We start from the raw sequence: 16,031 nt of genomic DNA, 5'->3' as shown, positions 1-16,031 counted from the left end.
ACTATGTAGTCTCAGGGTGGCCTCAAACTCATGGCAATCCTCCTACCTCTGCCACCTGAGTGGTGGGATCAAAGGCATGTGCCACCAGGCTGGGCTTTTGCATGGTCTTGCTGTTTGGCAGGAACATAACTAACTTTCACATCTCCACTCCCACCTCAGGCCTTACATGTGCTGTATCTTCTGTCTGGAGCTTCTTCCCACCTGGAGGAGAGGCAAGCCCTCTGGTATTTTTCAGGATTCATTTACAAGTTACCTGTGGGCTGGAGAGATGGCTTAGCAGTTAAGACACATGCCTATGAAGCCTAAGGAGCCAGGTTTGATTCTCCAGGTCCCACATAAGCCAGATGCATATGGTGGTGCATGCACCTGGAGTTTGTCTACAGTGGTTAGAGGCCCTGGTGCATACATTCGCCCTCCCTCTCTCTCCTTCTCTGTGTCTCAAAAAAAAAAAAAAAAAAAATCTTTAAAAAAAAAAAGCCTTGTGTGACTATTAAATAGAGCTATCTGCACCATCCACATTAATTTATTTTATCTTTCCGAGTGTGGTGGCTCATGCCTTTAATCCCAGCACTTGGGAGGCAGAGTTAGGAGGATTGCAATGAGTTCGAGGCTACCCTGAGACTACATATTGAATTCCAGGTCAGCCTGGGTTAGAGTGAGATCCTACCTTGAAAAACTAAAATAATTAATTAATTAATTTAAAAATTAGATAAATAAAAGTTCCCTTACCTATTTCAAATCTGGAAAATGGGTTAGAATAGCACTCCATAGAGCTCAGTGAGTGGTGGACCCAGCTAAGAGTTCAATATTTCTAGTAGCTGTTATTAGAGACAGGGTCTTGCTATGCAGCCCAAGCTGGTTTTAAATTCTTAGTCCTGAGCACTGGAGCCACTACACCCAGCCATCTTATTATCCCACGTTAAATGCAGGAGCTGTCTTAAGATGGAGTAGAAATAAGAAACAGCCCAGTTCCAGTCTGCCCCTGCCTTACTGGGTATCTCATCTAAGGTCTTTGTGCCTGGAGCAGGTCCTAGAGAGGGTGGTGTAGTCTGACCTTCTATACTCTTGGATGCCTGAGGAGTGTTGGGGAGGATGCAATGTGGGAGGGCAACCCAGATCACTAAGTGTCCAGCAGAGGGCCTTGGCCAGCCTATGGCCAGCAGGGTGGGAGGGGAGACTGGCAATGCCAGAGGCCTGACTAGAGGCGGACCCAGCAGCCAGCTGCTTTTCTTAATTCTGCCCAGCACTTCCGTCCCCTGCCCTCACCTGCTCTCCCAGGACAGCTGCATCCCGCTTGCCTGGCCATGCGGTGGCTGTGGCCCCGGGCTGTCTCTCTTGCTGCGGTATTGGCCGTGGTCTCTGGGGGTGCCCCCTCGACTTCGAGTGGGCACAGAGTCAAGACTGAGGAGCAGCCGAACAGACTCCGGAGAGGCACCGAGGATGAGGAGCCCAAGAAGGTGCAGCATTATGTGCCTGAGGAGTGGGTCGAGTATCCCCGGCCCATCCACCCTGCTGGCCTGCAGCCCACTAAGCCATGGGTGGCCCCCAGCCCCAACCCGGAGAAGGATGGGTCCACCCCAGGCAGCGGGCAGGAGCCGAGGGGCAACCTGACAGGGATGCCAGGGCAGAGACTTCAGATTCAGAATCCCCTGTACCCGGTGACCGAGAGTTCCTACAGCGCCTATGCCGTCATGCTCCTGGCCCTGGTGCTGTTTGCTGTGGGCATTGTGGGCAACCTGTCGGTCATGTGCATCGTGTGGCACAGCTACTACTTGAAGAGTGCCTGGAACTCCATCCTCGCCAGCCTGGCCCTCTGGGATTTCCTGGTCCTCTTCTTCTGCCTCCCGGTTGTCATCTTCAATGAGATCACCAAGCAGAGGCTGCTGGGGGATGTTTCCTGCCGGGCCGTGCCCTTCATGGAGGTGAGTGTGCCCTTCTCGAGCCAAGTCGCTGGGCCATCGTCCAGCAAAGAGGTTTGAGGTCTCCACAGAACCCCAAGGGCAGATCTGTGGATGTGCAGAATCCTTGAATCTCACTCGACTACCATTCCCCTCTGTGTTGTGGGGAAGGAGGCAAACCTGATATTGGTTTCAGGAGAGCAAGGCAGGTGGGGGGGGGGGCAGGCAGGTGTGCAGCCTTAGCAGGGCTCCTGCTCCTGAGTCAGAAGCAACCTCATGACCAGTCTCCTGTCCTTTCTAAAATCCTGGGTTGTCCCTGCCCTGTGATTCCATCCAAGAACTCCCTCTCCTCTCTTTCTCTGTGGTCTCCTCTCTCTCCTTTGGGCCTGCCCAGCACTCACAGCACCCTCTCTTCATCCTTCCTTATCTTGCCTCCTTAACAGTGCCTGAGGGAGACCCCTGATTTCCTATTGACACCCTCTATCAGATCTGCGTCCACTCCCTGTGGGTGTAAACACCAGGAAAGGCCTTGTTTCCCCCTTCCTGAGATTATTGTCATCCTAAGATCATCTCCATCAATCACCTCCTAAAGCTTCTCTGGAAATCAAGCCCCACTTCTGGGACCTGGAGCTTAAGGAGAGTCTATCAATTACATTTGGGGTGTCACTGGATAGGGCCCATCTCTTTCCCATTTCCTTATCTATGAAGCATGGGGGTAGACCAGATGGCCCTTCTAGTTCGTTTGCTTTATAATCCTGTAATTCTAAATTATAGTATTGAATCTTCCCTTTTGGGAACTTCCACACTAAGATAAGCACATGGATGTGGAAGGCTGTGTAGACCATAGGGAGACAACTCAGTCAAATCACTCCACACATTACCCACATGTATATGTACATCTACCTGAGAGGCAGGAAAGCTATTTTGTTGTTGTTGCTGTTGTTTCTGTTTTTCACGGTTGGGTTTCACTCTAGCCCAAGCTGACCTGGACTTCACTATGTAGTCTCAGGGTGGCCTGGAACTCAATTTTAATTTATTCTGTTTTGTTGTTGTTGTTGTTCCAAAGTAGGGTCTCACTCTAACCCAAGCTGACTTGGAACTCACTCTGTAGGCCTTAGTCTGTTTGGCCTGGCCTCCAAGTCACATCAATCCTCCTGTTTCTGCCTCCCTTGTTTTATTTTGATGCCTTTTTTTTTCCTTTTTTGGTTTTTCGAAGTAGTGTCTACTCCAGGCTAACTTGGAATTCACTATGTACTCTTAGGCTAGCCTTGAACTCATGGCAATCCTCCTACCTCAGCCTCCATAGTGCTGGGATTAAAGGCGTGCGCCACCACACCTGGCTGTCTGACTTTATTTTTTGTTGTTCTTTCTTTGAGATAAAGTCTCACTATATAGCTCAGGCTGGCCTCAACTCACAATTCTCCTGTCTCAGCCTTCTGAATGGTGAGATTACAGTTGTGCAACACCATGCTGGGCAAGAGCAGCTACTTAGGGCTGCAGAGATGGCTTAATGGTTAAGATACTTGCCTGGAAAGCCACAGGACCCAGGTTCGATTCCCCAGTACCCATGTAAAGCCAGATGTACAAGGTGATACATGTATCTGGAGTTCGTTTGAGGTGGCTAGAGAGGGCCTGGAGTGCTCATTCTCCCTCTCTCTCTTTCTATCTGCCCCCCCCAATAAATAAATAAACATCTTGCAAAAACAAAAAAGAGCAGCAGTTTTTTGTTTTTTCTTTGTTTTTTGAGGTAGAGTCTCACTGTAGCTCAGACTAACATGGAATTCACTATGTAGTCTCAGGGCCTCGAACTCATGGTGATCCATCTACCTTTGCCTAAGTGGTGGAATTAAAGGCATGTGTCACCATGCCCACCTTTTTTTTTTTGTTAAGAGCAGCAATTTTAATCTTGGCTACATGCTAGAAATAATAAAGACTTGTGACAGTGACCTATCTGTGAAGTCTTCTCTAGGGATGCTGCTGTAGGACAGTGATCTGTCTGGCTAGAGAAGGGCCAGCCATTTGACACAGGCCCTATTCCCAGACCTGTCCCCAACTTGCTATGTGTTAATGTTCATTTCAAAGCTGGACACTTTTACAGGCTCAACAGTTGGAAGAGTCCTTTGCTGTCTTCCCAATACAGGGAGACTACTTATTCGTGGCCCCAAAGTCCCTCAACTTACAAAGAGACCCTACAACTCAGTGTGGCCTATGTATCTTAGCCACCATGTAGCACTCACTGCCCAGGTGAGCAGAATGGTTAGATACACAGCTTTGGAATTGGATAGACTATATTTAGAAACTGGGCTTTGACCATTGCTAGTTGAGTGACCCTGGTAAGTTATTTAACTTTATTTCAGTGTCCTCATCGGAGATGAGAATAACAACTATCTGAATGAGGTAGGAATTGAACCCAGGATCTCACCCACGCTAAATGTGTATCCATCACTGGAGCCACACTCCAAGCCCCAATTCTTTTTTTAATTTTAATTTTTAAAAATTTACTTGCTAGAGAGAAAAAAGCAGAAAGAGAGAGAGAGAAACAGAGAGAAAATAGGCACATCAGGGCCTTCAGCCTCTGTAAACAAACCGCAGACGCATGCACCACCTTGTCATCTGGCTTACATGGGTCCTGGGGAATTGAACCTAGGTCCTTTGGCTTTGCAGGCAAGTGCCTTAACCACTGAGCTCTCTCTAGAGCCCCCAATTCTTTTTTTAAAAAAGTATTTTATTTTATTCATTTATTTGGGAGAGAGAAAAAGAGGCAAACAGAAAGAAAGAGAGAGATCTCCAGCCCCATATGTTGTTTTGAGACAGGGTCTCACATTGTAACCTTGTCTGGCCTGGTACTTGCTATGAAGCCCAGACTGGCCTCAAACTTATAGCAATCCCCCTGCCTCAGCCTCCTGAGTGTTAGGATTATAGGCATATGCCACAGACCTTGAACTTTGGATCTACTTGCCTCATCTGCTGCATCAGATGAGGTTTTAGGCCTAAGCCATCAGACCTGACAGTTAGCCCCAGCTTTTTGTTGATTTTTTTAAATGTTTCTTAAAAATATTTTTAAAATTTATTTTTAAATATTTTTATTTATTTATTTGAGAGAGAGAGAGAAAGAAGCAGATAGAGCAAGAGAGAATGGCATACCCTTCAAGGCTCAGAATCCATTGCGGAAGAGGTGGCAGAAAGAATGTAAGAGCCAAAAGAAGGGGAGGACTCCTTACATGCAACTGTCCAGACAGAAATTGGCCTCGATATCCATGACCTCACAGTCCCTGGCAATACCTACACAAGACCCTCATAATAGGAGAAAAAGATGATGACATCAAATTAAAAGAGAGACTATTGGAGAGAGGGAGGGAATATGATGGAGAGCAGAGTTATGAAGGGGAAAGTGAGGGAGGGGAGGGAAATATGGTTTGTTGTTTGTAAGTATAGAAATTGTCAATAATATGTATATTAAGAGAGAGAGAGAGAATGGGTGTGCCAGGGCCTCTAGCCCTGCAAACGAACTCCAGATACATATGTCACCTTGTGCATCTGGTTTATGTGGGTCCTGGTGAATTGAACCTGGGTCCTTTGGCTTTGCAGGTAAGAGCCTTAACCAGTAAGCAATCCCTCCAGCCCTAATTTTTTCTTTTTTTTTTTTGAGGTAGAGTCTCACTTTGGTTCAGGCTGACCTGGAATTAACTATGTAGCCTCAGGGTGGCCTTGAACTCATGGGGATCCTCCTACTTCTGCCTCCCAAGTGCTGGGATTAAAGGCATGCGCCACCACGCCTGGCCCTAATGTTGTTTTGTTTTTTTTTAATATATTTTATTTTACTTATTTATTTACTTATTCAGAGAGAGAAGTGAGAAACATGCAGATAAAGTGAGAGAATGGGTGTGCCAGGGCCTCCAGCCACTGCAAATGAACTTCAGATATGTGCACCACCTTGTGTATCTGGCTTACATGGGTACTGGGGAATCAAACCTGGGTCCTTAGGCGTTGCAGGCAAGTGCCTTAACCACTAGAAGATCTTTCCACACACCCCCCATTTTTTAAAAGTTTGTTATTTTAGTTATACCTTTTTTTTTTGTTTTTGTTTTTTGAGGTAAGGTCTCACTCTGGCCCAGGCTGACCTGGAATTCACTATGTAATCTCAGGGTGGCCTCGAACTCATGGTGATCCACCTACTTCTGCCTCCCGAGTGCCAGGATTAAAGGTGTACACCACCATGCCCAGTTATTTTATTTATTTGTTGGTTTGTTTATTTGAGAGAGAAACATGTTTTGTTTTTTGAGAACAGGGTCTCATGTAGCTCATGCTGGCATCAAACTCGCTATGTACCTGAGGGTGATCTTGAACTCCTGATTATGCTCAGGTGTCGGATTCCCTTACACTCCTAAGTGCTGTGATTGTAGCTCTGTGCCACTATTTTTAACTCTTTTTGGCTTTATGATAATTTTACTCTGAAGCCCAGACTGGATAACATGGAACTCAATATTTAGCCTACACTGGCTTCGCACTCACAAAGATCTTTATTTTGCTTGTTTGTTTAAAATACCTTATTTATTTATTTAAGAGAAGAAAGAGGCAGATAAAGAGAGAGAGAATGGGTGCATTAGGGCCTCTAGCCACTGCAAACAAACTCCAGACACACGTACCACCTTGTGCATTGGGCTTATGTGTGTACTAGGGAATTGAACCTGGGTCCTTAGGCTTTGCAGGCAAGTGCCTTAACAACTAAGCCATCTCTCCAGCCCTCACAAATATCTTCTTGCCTTAGCTTACTGAGCACAGGGTTACAGACATAAGCATCCACACTTGATTCAGCCCCAATTCTTTTATTTTATTTATTTATTATTTATTTGCTGATTATTTTTTGAGATAGGATTTAATATAGTTCAACTTGCTATGTAACTGAGGATGGCCTTGAACTCTTGATTCCCCTGCCTATACCTTCTGAGTGCCGGAGTCACAAACATCCACCACCATACCTGGTTTATATGGTGTTGGGGATTCAGCTAAGGATTTCATTCATGCTAACAAGCATTTTACCAGTTGGAACTACATTCCCAGCTCTAAGCCTTTATTCTTATTTTTTATTATCAACTTCCATGATTGTAAACAATATCCCATGGTAATGCCCTCCCTCCCCCCACTTTCCCCTTTGAAACTCCATTCTCTATCATATCCCCTCTCCCTCTCAATCACTCTCTCTTTTATTTTGATATCATGACCTTTTCCTCCTATTATGATGGTCTTGTGTAGGTAGTGTCAGGCACTGTGAGGCCATGGATATCCAGGCCAGTTTGTGTCTGGAGGAGCACGTTGTAAGGAGTCCTACCCTTCCTTTGGCTCTTACATTCTTTCTGCCACCTCTTCGGCAATGGAGCCTGAGCCTTGGAAGGTGTGATAGAGATATTTCAGTGCTGAGCACTCCTGTCACTTCTTCTCAGCACCATGATGCCTTCTAAGTCATCCCAAGGTCACTTCCATCTGAAAAGAGAAGGTTCTCTAACCAAAAGTGAGAGTAGCATTAATATAGAGTATAGACATTAAGAGAAGTGCTTGCTGGGCAGCTTAGTGAGCATAGTATATACATTTAGCCAGACAGCAGCAGACATTACACCCCTAGGGCTCATGACTACCCCTGTTGTAGGTTTTCAGTATCAGGGATGTATTCCCTCCCATGGAGCGGACCTCCAGTCCAATTAGAGGGCAGTTGGTTTACACCATAAACCTTTATTCTTTAAAAAAAAAATTTGTGTGTGTATCTATTTGCAAGCTGAGAGAGACAGAGACAAGACAGACAGGGAGGATGGGTGCACCAGGGCCTCTAACTATTGCAAATGAAATCCACACACCTGCACCACTTTGTGCATCTGGCTTTACATGGGCACTGGGGAGTCAAACCTGGGTCATTAGGCTTTGCAGGCAAGCATCGTAACTGCTTTGCCATCTCTCCAGCTCCCTAATTATTTTTTAATTCTTGTTTTTTGTTTGTTTGTTTTTCAAGGTAGGGTCTCACTTTAGCCCAGGCTGACCTGGAATTCACTCTGTACTCTCAGGGTGGCCTCAAACTCACAAGCAATCCTCCTACCTCTGCCTGCTGAGCGCTAGTACTAAAGGCATGTACCACCACACCTGGCATAATAAAATACTTTTTTAAAAACAAGAATTAAAAGCTGGGTGTGGTGTGCATGCCTTTAATCCTAGCACTAAGGAGGCAGAGGTAGGAGGATCACCATGAGTTCAAGGCCACCCTGAAGACTACACAGTGAATTCCAGGTCAGCCTGGGCTAGAGTGAGACCCTGCCTCCAAAAAGAAAAAAAAAAAAATATTTATCTATTAATTTATTTACTTGAGAGGAGAGAGAGATAAGCAGATAGAGATCAGAGAATGGGTGTGCCAGGGTCCTCAGCCACTGCAAACAAACTCCAGACACATGTGCCACCTTGTGCAGCTGGCTTTACATGGGTACTGGGGAATCAAACCTGGGTCCCTTGGCTTTGCTGGCAAGCACCTTAACCACTAAGCCATCTCTCTGGCTCTTTAATTCTTTTTTTTTTTTTTTACTTTTCTTGACAACCTCCATACATATAGATAATACACTGTGGTTAGACTCTCCTCCCACAACCCTCTCTCTCCCCCCTAGCCCCCCCCCCCCCCCCCCCCGCTTACTTCCTCTTCTATTTTTGTGTCATCATTTTTCCCTCTCCTATTATGCAGGTTTTGGACAGAAATAGCCACTGGGAGGTCATAGATGCCAAGACCACTTTGCATCTGGAAGACAGTATTGCAGAACAGTACTCCCCTTCCCTTGGCTTTTCCCCACCTCTTCTGCAAATACCTGAGCCCTGGGGATGTGGTAGAGATGCCTCAGTGCTGAACACTCCAGTGTCTCCCTTTAAAAAAAAAAAATTTTATTTATGTATTTGACAGAGAGGGAGAGAAAAGGTTGAAGAAGCAGAGAGAGAGAATGGACATGCCAGGGCCTGTTGCCACTGCAGACAAACTCCAGATGCATGCACCACCTGTGCAAAACTGGCCTATGTGGGTACTAGGGAATTGAACTTAAGTCCTTAGGACTCGCAGGCAAGCACTTTAACCACTAAGCCATCTCTCCAGCCCTCCACTGTCTCTTTTTCTCAGCACTTTGGTGAGTTTTGAGTCTCCCCAATGGTCACCCCCATCTCAGAAGTTTTTTATGGTTAGAGAAGTTTGATGGTCAGCCCCAATTCTTTTTTTTTTTTTAAATATTTTATTATTTATTTACTTATTTGAGAGAGAGAGAGATACAGAAATAGACAGGTAGAGAGAGAATGGGCGCACCAGGGCCTCCAGCCATTGCAAACGAACTCTAGATGCATGTGCCCCCTTGTGCAACTGGCTTACATGGTTTCTGGGGAGTCAAACCTGGGTCCTTTGGCTTTGCAAGCAAGCATCTTAATTGCTAAGCCATTTCTCCAGCCCCCAACCCCAATTCTTTTTTTTCTTTTCAAATTATTTTTATTAACAACTTCCATGATTATAAAAAATATCCCATGGTAAAACCCTCCCTCCCCCCACTTTCCCCTTTGAAACTCCATTCTCCATCATCCCTCCCCATCTCAATCAGTCTCTCTTTTATTTTGATGTCATGATCTTTTCTTCTTATTATGATGGTCTTGTGTAGGTAGTGTCAGGCACTGTGAGGTCATGGATATCCAGGCCATTTTGTGTCTGAAGGGAGCACGTTGTACCCAGCCCCAATTCTTTTAAAAGTTTTTTTTGTTCATTATTTATTTATTTATTTGAGAGTGACAGAGAGAGAGAGAAAGAGAGAGAGAGATAGAGAATGGGCGTGCCAGGGCTTCCAGCCACTGCAAAAAAACTCCAGACACATATGCCCCCTTGTGCATCTGGCTTACGTGGGTCCTGGAGAATCGAGCCTTGAACCGGGGTCCTTGGGCTTCACAGGCAAGCGCTTAACCGCTAAACCATCTCCCCAATCCCCAGCCCCAATTCTTGAAGGATTAAAATGGGTAATATCAGCCGGGCATGGTGGCGCATGCCTTCAATCCCAGCACTCGGGAGGCAGAGGTAGGATGATTGCCATGAGTTCAAGGCCACCTTGAGACTACATAGTGAATTCCAGGTCAGCCTGAGCTAGAGTGAGACCTTACCTAAAAAAAAATAAAAAATAAATAAAATAAAATAAAAATAAAAAATGGGTAATGTCTACCATGTGGTTAGACTTCAGTCTATAGTGGCTCTCGTTTGGACATGACAGAGAGAGAGGGAAGGAGGCAGACACACAGGAGCCCTTGCTTGCATGTGGCTGTAGACCATGGGTGCTGCCCTAGAATTCTCTTGTGAAGACAATCTCAGGGTGGCCTCCAGGGAAGCAGGGGGCGGGGAAAGGGGGTAAATGGGGAGGCAGGAAGGGAAGCTGTGATGAAATTTGGAAGGAAGGAGAGAGAATGGTGCTTTGCTGGAGGCTGAAGTCTGCTCCTCTGTAGGCCCCCCGCTTCCCTGCCAAGATAGGGGGTTGGGGTTCTCACAAAGGACACTTCGTGGCAGTACAAATAAGCCACGGATTGTGCTCCCTCAGCCAGAAGAGGGACGAATTTGGGCAGGAGGGGGAGGGAGCACAATCCCCCAGTGTGGCCCAACATTACGGCGGCGTGCTTGGGAAGGCTTTCCTTTCACGCTTGTTGGCGCTTCCTTCCGCGCTGCCCCCTCCTCTTCTTCTCTCGGCCCATCAGGCGATTTTCCTGCATGCTAGATGGGCAGCATGAGAGGATGGTGGGCACAAGCCACTTGGTGGGGCTGCTGCCCACTCTGTTGGGCAGCCCAGGTAAGGACAGGCAGGGAGAGCATGAGAGAGATAAGGCCACATTCCCTAATGGAGAACCTAAGAGGTGGGAGGCAGGAGGAGCTGCAAAGACTCTCAATTTATTTATCTCTTGTTCTCTCTCTGTGTTTATTTAATTGCACGCATGCATATATGTGTGTGTGCCAGGGTCTCTTGCCACTGACAAGGGTCACCTGATACATACTCTGCTTTAAAAAAATTTTTTTTAATTTATTTATTTGAGAGAGAGAAATAGACAGAAAGAGAGAGAGGGAGAGAAAGACAGAGAGAATGGGCACACCAGGGCCTCCAGCCTCTGCAAAAGAATTCCAGATGCTTGTGCATCTGGCTTATGTGGATCCTGGGAAATCGAACCTGCCTTTGGCTTTGCAGACAAGTGCCTTAACCGCTAAGCCATCTCTCCAGCCCCCATACTCTGTAGTTTTTGTTTGTGTCAGGCTTTATTTATGTGGGTACTGGCTAAAACCAGGTGCAGTTGGTCACACCTTTAGTTCCAGCACTCAGGAGGCTGAGGTGGGAGGGTTGCTATGAGTTTGAGGCCAACCTGGGATTACAGAGTGAGTTTCAGGTCAGCCCGGGCTAGCTCATCTGGCTTTCGTAGGTCCTGGGGAATCGAACCAGGGTCCTTTGGCTTTGTAGGCAAATGCCTTAACCACTAAGCCATCTCTCCTTCTCTTTTTTAAAATATTTATTAATTTACTTATTAGAGACGAACTCCAGATGCATGTGCCGCCATCATGTGCATCTGGCTCATGTGGGACGTGGAGAATCGAAACCTTAGGTTTCACAGGCATGTATCTTAACCACTAAGCCATCTCTCCAGCCCATCTCTTTGGTTTTTGAAAGAGGGTTTCAAATAGCCCAGGCTGGCTTCAAGCTTTCTGTGTAGTTGAAGATGGCCTTGAACTTCTCCTTCTGCCACTGTTTCCCAAGTGCTAGGATTACAGGAATAGATCACCACTCTTGACTAAGACCCAGAATTTCTGCCTTTGGTCTTTTTGGTTCCTCCTTGGAACTAATTCCTCAGTGTCTCTGGGTGCATCTTGGTCTGAGGGAGGCAGGTCAAGCACCCTCTCCAGAATGAGAAGCGGAAAGAGGCACAGGGAGCGTGTGCCTCAGTTTTGCAATTCATCAACCTCCTGCATGGGCAAGTCACTTCCTGTGTCTGAGTTTCCTTTTCTTTTGTACGATGGTTGATTGAGGTTGTTGGTTTGTTTTTGAGAGAGGCGTGATGGGATTATAGACATGCACCAACACCATAGCCAACATTTAAAAAAATATTTTCCTATTGGGCTGGAGAGATGGCTTGGCAGTTAAGGTGTTTGCCTACAAAGCCAAAGGACCCCGGTTTGATTCCCCAGGACCCACGTTAGCTAGATGCACAAGGGGGCACACGTGTCTGGAGTTCATTTGCAGTGGCTAGAGGCTCTGGTGTGCCCATTCACTCCCTCTCTCTCTCAAATAAATAAATTAATAAAATATATTAAAGAATAAAATAAAATATTTATATTTTTACTTATTTATTTGAGAGAGAGAGAGAGAAAGAGGCAGATAGAGAACGTGTGCTCAGGGCCTCCAGCCATTGTAAATGAACTCCAGATGCATGCGCCCCCTTGTGCATCTCATAGCAAACATTTGAATGGGTGTTTGTGAGGTGTGGAAAGTGCATGATGGGTAGAAAATTCTTGACAACTGGTAGCTGTTTCTATTGGCATCATCCTACTCTCACGATGCCTTCGTGGTCTGATTCAGCTGGCAATCAGGGCTTCTTCTCTTAGCTCCATAGGTCTTCACTCAGTGTTTCTTTCCTTCACACCCTTACCCGCAGGTCTCCTCCCTGGGAGTCACCACCTTTAGCCTCTGTGCCTTGGGCATCGACCGCTTCCACGTGGCCACCAGCACCCTGCCCAAGGTGAGGCCCATCGAGCGGTGCCAGTCAATCCTGGCCAAGCTGGCCGTGATCTGGGTGGGCTCCATGATCCTGGCCGTGCCTGAACTCCTGCTGTGGCAGCTGGCACAGGAGCCAGCCCCCGCCGTGGGCACTGTGGACTCGTGTATCATGAAACCTTCCGCCAGCCTGCCCGAATCCCTCTACGCGCTGGTCATGACCTACCAGAATGCCCGCATGTGGTGGTACTTTGGCTGCTACTTCTGCCTGCCCGTCCTCTTCACTGTCACCTGCCAGCTGGTGACGTGGAGGGTACGGAGCCCCCCGGGCAGGAAGCCCGAGTGCCGGGCGGGCAAGCACGAGCAGAGCGAGAGCCAGCTAAACAGCACTGTGGTCGGCCTCACGGTGGTCTACGCTTTCTGCACGCTGCCCGAGAACGTGTGCAACATCGTGGTGGCCTACCTCTCCACGGAGCTCAGCCGCCACACCCTGGACCTCCTGGGCCTCATCAACCAGTTCTCCACCTTCTTCAAGGGCGCTGTCACCCCGGTGCTGCTCCTGTGCGTCTGCAGGCCGCTGGGCCAGGCCTTCCTGGACTGCTGCTGCTGCTGCTGCTGCGGGGATTGCGGCGCGGCCGCCCAGGCTTCGGCCCCCGACAGCCCGGCCAGCAAGCTCAAGACCGAGGTGTCTTCCTCCATCTACTTCCACAAGCCCAGGGAGTCACCCCCGCTCTTGCCCTTGGGCACACCTTGCTGAGTCCAGACCAGGGTGGGGTGGGGACATGGGGACCAGGGCTGAGCCGGTGGGGAGGAGGTGCCACCCTAGCTCATCGGGGCATCTGCTGATTCTTTCCCAGAGAGGTTTTGCTTGGCTGCCCGTCTTGCTGTTTAGGGGTGAACTCCGATTGTTTTGTCAAAGTTTGGGCTTGTTGAAGCCCAACTCCCCCCCACACACACACCAAGGAGGGTCATTCCTGTCCTCTGAAGGACCTACCAGCCCTGTCCTTTCCACGGGTGGACAATGATCTTTCCGGGACCTTAGCACTGCCCAGGATCTCAGTCCTGCCAGCTGGGAACCAGGATCGGGCCTTCCTTCTCTTGGCTGCAGCCTGACTTCCCTCTTTGGCATTGGAACCTGACTGTAGGTTCACCAAGCTCCTTCCTAGGCATCACTTCCCCGCCCCTGCCTGGACCCTATTCTGGGACAGAGGCTTCTTGGGGGCCCAGCCCAGCCAGGCTCAGAACGCTGTTCTCTTCTAGAGGATTCTCTTACCTCTGTCCTTACCCCTGGTTCTCTTGTCCAAATCCCCCTCTTATTAGGTGCTTTTCTATAGAAGGCTCCTCTGAAAATAAATAAACTAGGTAGCACTACCCCCGTGCCTTCCGCACTTTCTTGTGCCATGTCTAGCAGCATCCAGACGCACACCCAGCCCTTCCCCAGCGCCAGGCAGTGCCCTAATAATGCTTTTGCCTCTGGCCCCCTGGGGTAGCTGTCCTGCCCAAGGTAGGAGGACTCCAAAGATAGTGTGGGACAAAGAAAAGGGAGGCTTGGAGAACGGGGGGGACTAAGTCCCTATCCAGAGCTAAGCCCAGGCAGCCCTGGGAAATCACAGGCTACCCACTCGCCTTTCTGGAGCCCCCACCTTCATTTTCTCTTTCTCTCCACAAAGCTCCTATTTGAGGGACTCCGGAGGCCTTCCCTCTGTGAGCCACGGGGCTTCCCGGCCTTCCTCATTCTGACAGCAGCTCTTGTTCAGTTTCACAGAATAGACTGTTTGGCCTTTGGATGGCCCAGCTGCCTGTCCCTTGCCTGCCCCTGCCCTACCTCCCATGCCACCCTTCCCACCAGGGAGTTCCACCCTAGGTCCTCAGCAGACCCCGCACTTCTTCCTGCTGGCCCTTGTCCTTGAAGTCACTTCCCCCAGCTCCATCCCTGAGGTCCTTCCCAAGGGCCCCCTTCACCCTGCGAACTGGGCGGGATATGAGCCATCAGCCCGGCTCTCTTTGGAACTGCCCTCCCTCCCCAGGAGCCCAGCCCTCTATCTGTCAGAGACTCCCGCCCATTATGCCTAGTAGCATGGGTCCCTAGGGGCAAGGGTTCTTGAGTGACCGTCTCTATTCCCCTCTGTCCATCCACCCACACCCCTGAGCCTCAGCCCACCCAGTGCCCAAGTCTCCCTCCCCATCACTAGGGATCTGAACAGCCTTGTTCTTGCTCCCTGGCACCCACCCTCCAGGGCTGGTGATGTCGGCCAAGAGAGAGGGAGGCTGTTGCTAGGTGATGGGGCTGCCATGTGCACTCCCTTTGTGCTGGGGAATGACACCCACCCATTTCTCGGCAGACCTGTTGCTACAGTGACCAACACCCCCCCCCCACCTCCCCACAACCCCGCTTTGTCTTTAGAAAGCTGGTGGTGGAGTGGCTGAAGAGGGGCAAAGGTGGGCTTGTGGTTTTGAAGCCAGAGGGGACAAGGCATGTTTCCCCTTCTTTGCCCCCCACCCCAGCCCTGCATGCACCAATAGTTTCCTAAGGGAGGCAGAAGGGGGCCTGGGTGAAGTGAGGTGAAGTTGGGGACAGAGAAAGGGCTGAGGATAGAAGGCTCAAGGGGAGGGGAGGTGCTGCCATATCCTGTTTGGGGGCCTTTTCTACAAAGGGCCACCCTCTGGCCCTCCTTCCTGCTGGCTGGCCGGCTCAGAGCTGAAGGGGGAGAGATGGTGGCTTCTAGACCTTGCTGCCGCTACTCCCTCCCAGGCCCGCCAACGTGAATGGCTTATAGATTAGTCAGCAGGCCAGCCGGCCTTGGGAAAGAGCCACTGTCCCTTTAGCCTGGGCCAACTGGGAGACAATGTGGGATTTGTTGCTCAGGGGGTCCCAGGCTTGGGGGTAGGGGAAGGTGGGCTCGGGGGTGGGTAGTGAACTTGAGCTGGGACGCTCAGGATCAAGAGGCACTGGTGGGACCAGCCATCAGATCCTAATGCCACCCGAGCTCCATCCTTTATCCTGGGACCTGGGCACACTGACTTAGCTGACCTCAGCTTCCCATCTTCACAGTAATCCTTCCTTCAGAGGACTATGGATGTTAAAGGAGGTGAGATATGTCAGGTGCTGGACGTGAACTTCAGTGGTAGAGTGCTTGGCAGGGGGAATCAGATGTGCCAACTATTTGGTACGGTGCCTCACACCTTCCCTTTGGGAAATAAAATCTCTAGTCATGTGGTTTAGGCTTGGCCAGGCATTTAAAAAATAGTATTTATTTGCAAGGAGAGAGAGAAAAAAAAAAGAGACAGAGAGAGAATGGGCACTCCAGGCCCTCTAGCCACTGCAAACAAACTCCAGATGCATATGCCCCCTTGTGCATCTGGCTTACGTCGGTCCTGGGGAATCGAACCTGGGTCCTTTGGA

General features: G+C 48.9%; 1 protein-coding gene across 1 annotated transcript; it reads left to right on the top strand.

Annotated features, from left to right (window-relative positions):
- The first annotated feature begins 1,217 nt into the window (after positions 1–1,217).
- On the top strand, positions 1,218–15,455 carry Gpr37l1 (G protein-coupled receptor 37 like 1). The gene is made up of 2 exons (XM_004670700.2): positions 1,218–1,922; positions 12,570–15,455. The coding sequence occupies exons 1-2, from the start codon at positions 1,305–1,307 to the stop codon at positions 13,383–13,385; spliced, it is 1,434 nt and encodes a 477-aa protein (XP_004670757.1). The 5' UTR covers positions 1,218–1,304; the 3' UTR covers positions 13,386–15,455.
- Positions 15,456–16,031: the final 576 nt, after the last annotated feature.

The sequence above is a fragment of the Jaculus jaculus genome, chromosome 1 (genome assembly GCF_020740685.1).
Source record: "Jaculus jaculus isolate mJacJac1 chromosome 1, mJacJac1.mat.Y.cur, whole genome shotgun sequence".
NCBI classification, from domain to species: Eukaryota; Metazoa; Chordata; class Mammalia; order Rodentia; family Dipodidae; genus Jaculus; species Jaculus jaculus.
This window is presented reverse-complemented; position numbering and strand designations above follow the sequence as displayed.

Excerpts from the sequence above, each read along its gene's own strand:
- Gpr37l1 (XM_004670700.2), top strand. The coding sequence starts at position 1,305 with ATGCGGTGGCTGTGGCCCCGGGCTGTCTCTCTTGCTGCGGTATTGGCC. Across the intron at positions 1,923-12,569 it reads GGGCCGTGCCCTTCATGGAG|GTCTCCTCCCTGGGAGTCAC; the intron begins GTGAGTGTGCCC and ends CCTTACCCGCAG.